The sequence below is a fragment of the Anarrhichthys ocellatus genome, unplaced genomic scaffold (genome assembly GCF_004355925.1).
Source record: "Anarrhichthys ocellatus isolate YVR2014 unplaced genomic scaffold, GSC_Weel_1.0 scaffold522, whole genome shotgun sequence".
Taxonomy (NCBI): Eukaryota; Metazoa; Chordata; class Actinopteri; order Perciformes; family Anarhichadidae; genus Anarrhichthys; species Anarrhichthys ocellatus.
In genome coordinates this window covers 23,561-26,699 of record NW_022280496.1, presented here as the reverse complement: position 1 = coordinate 26,699, position 3,139 = coordinate 23,561, and the positions used below count along the sequence as shown (strand labels likewise).

Genomic DNA, 3,139 nt, shown 5'->3' with positions numbered 1-3,139 from the left:
GCGTGTTGAAGGACCACTGACTCCAGCATGACTCATGAACGTTCCTCCTCCTGCTGGTTTCTGGCTTCTGTGCATGAACTGAGTTCTTCTGTGATTCTTTGTTTTCTTCTTCTTCATTTTCTGGTGATAAATTTGTGACACGTTTTTATCTGATGCTTGCTCAACATTTAGGATTCCCCTTATGTGACGACCTTTTCTGTCTGTCTCTTGGTTTTTCTGTCTGCCCCCCCCCCCCCCCCCCCCCCTTTTTTTTTTAGTAAATCTGTTTTCAGTAAAAGCTTGGATATCACAAACGCTAACTGCAGCAAGGAAGAAAGGTATTGGTCGGCTCCGATTCCTGTTTGTGTTTGTCCTGTCAGATCATTGGCTTAGTTTTCCTGCTTTCAGCGTTCAGCGTCTTCGTCTTTCACTTTTAAATGTTGGTCCTGCTTTCAGCCAAACTTTACTTTCTCTTCTCACTACAGACAGACACACAGGCTACAAGTCTTCTTTAGTGTAAACCACCGACATAACAAGACAAAATCTGAACTTTTATCAGCGCCTCAACGACACGTATATGATAATAATATGTGTACATACGTATATATATATATATATATATATGTATATACTATATGTGTATGTATCTATGTATAAATGATCTGTGTCACATCTGAGATAAAAACAGAGTTTAATCACATTTACCAGGAAATAAAAGTGAAGATTTAGTTAGTATCATTTAAAGTTTAGACGTTTTTGTGACATTCATATTAAAGATGAATTAAACTAAACGGTAAGGAGTGAAACACTGGAGCTCAAACCTCGACTCTGTGTTCTTGCTGAGAGGAAGAGGAGGAGCAGACATCTTCTGATCTGTGAAATCAGAAAAGTAGCACACTCCCCCCCCCCCAGCCCTCCAGGGCCAAAGAGGATTTTTAGGTCAACTTTGTTCTATTCTGTTTCCATCTCCGCTCCTCACTGTCAGTGTGTGCATGTGTGTGTGTGTGTGTGTATATCTGCTGTATCAGTGAGGCGTCTGCAGCCTCCTGTGTGGCTGACCTTGTGCACAGTGAGTCGATGGATGGAAATTAGCATAAATGAATTGCAGAGAAACGCAGCTGGAGCACAAACAGGAGATGTAACAACGAGGCTGAGCACCTCCCGTTATCTCGCTCATCATGTAATTGGTGGAGATCTATGAGACGAAGGTTGCTGCTGACGCTGCGTCTCTAACAAAACATCGCCGGCAATGAACCGACAACTCATTTGTCGGGTTTCAAAAGTGTTCGCCGAGCACCGGCGGTCCTGGACGGGTGTCACGGTTAATGAGCGGCTAGTTAATAGGAGCTCCTCTCTGAAGGGTCTCCTCATTGGTCATCGATGGAGCGCCTCGGTGTTACTCAGTAGATACAGGAGGGTCGACTACGATTAACACGCAGATAAACACACAGCGATGACGTTTCCATCAGGTTGTTATTGGAGAAGAAAAGAGGATTTTAACATCTGTCTTTTGCCACAAAACTTAAATCAACACTTTATTTTTCATGTTTTGTCAGAGTCCAACATGCAGGTTTCACACATTAAAGCAAAGCTGGATGAAGATGGAAATTATCCTTGAATATTGGCACATTGTGTAAGATCCTGTGAGTCTATACTCTGTAGATTAAGAGGTGGTTCTGTCTTCATGGGACCCTTTTAGACATAAACAGCCTGATAAAAACACGTCAGCGAGCCTCATTGTTGCCTTTAAAACGTTTAAATGTTAGATTCAGACTCATTCACACGGACAAACAGACACAATAAAACAAGAAGCAAGATACAGAACTAAGAATTATTTAATGTTATTTCAAATTATAGATTTAAAAATAAAAAAAACAGAATTTAAAAAACCCGTTTACATGAGCATTTAAAGGTGCAGTGTAACTCACTATCGCCTTTCCAGGTAAAAAGTGGTATTACAGGACGGCTAGCTGGTTAGCATGCTGACTTTATGTTTTATACTAAAACAACTTTTAATAAAACAATAATGACTTCAGGTCGAAAGACACAGCGTTGTACAGTATTTGTTTGTCTTTTAAAGTTAAACAGACGGATTATTTTGACACTTGAGTGATGTGAAGGACTTTTTTAACCTTTTTTAAAGTGTTTAACTTATTGTTATCTTGTCCCTGGCAGTGTCGTTGTCTCCACATTTAGAAACTAAAGAAAGAAAATAAACATCAAAGCATCTAAACCAACAAGGCGACGGAAACAAAAGGATCCAGAAACATGCGCTGCATCATTAAACTGTGGTTTCGACACAAACGACACTTTAACAACATGATGATGGGTTATTGTGAGAAACAAAAGAGAAATATTAAAGAAGCAATAATGATAAAAAAGGAACAAAATGGCCGCCGTTACCACGGAACACTTTCATGAGCTCCAACTAAAGACACAGCGACGCTGTGAGAGCTAATTTAATGCCAGTGATGTGGTTCCTCTTTATGTGTGTGTGTGTGTGGGTGTGTGTGAGAGAGAGAGTATGTGTGTGACTTCAAGCATATTTAATTATGATTTACTGTTTTCATTTTTCACTTCCAACAAAGCCAAATTGTCTACGGCCAATTAAGTCCCAAAGTCTTCAATGACATCAGCAGCTGTATGGGTATTGGTTAAAGAGTATGTGTGTGTGTGTGTGTGTGTGTGTGTGTGTGTGTGTGTGTGTGTGTGTGTGAGGGTGTGTGTGTGTGTGTGTGTGTGTGTGTGTGTGTGTGTGTGTGTGTGTGTGCGTGTGTGTGTGTTGTAATGCCGACGCCAATGGAGCAGATCTGAGTTTGGGTTGAATTGGGAGAGAGACGGAGAGAGAGAGAGATCTATCTATCCGTGGATCTCTCTCTCTCTCTCACTTCGACCCTCCCTTTGCTTCGGTGTCAGAGAGCTGCGGTGGCCTACAGGTAACGTGGGAGCAATGGAGGCTCTGTCTCACACCACTTTATGAGATGTTGTATTAATATTATTGTTATATTGATATTGTTGTGTATTGATGTTATTGTATGTTCAATTTTTTGATGCTTTGGCAATACTGTTTTTAAACTTTCATGCCAATAAAGCAAATTTTGAATTTGAATTTGAATTTTGAGAGAGAGAGAGAGAGAGAGAGAGAGAGAGAGAGAGAGAG

The 3,139-nt window shown here is 40.6% G+C and overlaps 1 protein-coding gene across 1 annotated transcript in view; it reads left to right on the top strand.

The window, feature by feature from the left end:
- The window catches only part of LOC116401548 (serine/threonine-protein kinase BRSK2-like), a gene marked incomplete at its 5' end in the record, with an annotated part of 20,700 nt that overhangs the window by 3,722 nt on the left and 13,839 nt on the right, over positions 1 to 3,139 (top strand). The window contains one exon of the mRNA XM_031880005.1: positions 258 to 317. Coding sequence (XP_031735865.1) covers positions 258 to 317 — 60 coding nt within the window. The remainder of the gene's footprint in view (positions 1 to 257; positions 318 to 3,139) is intronic.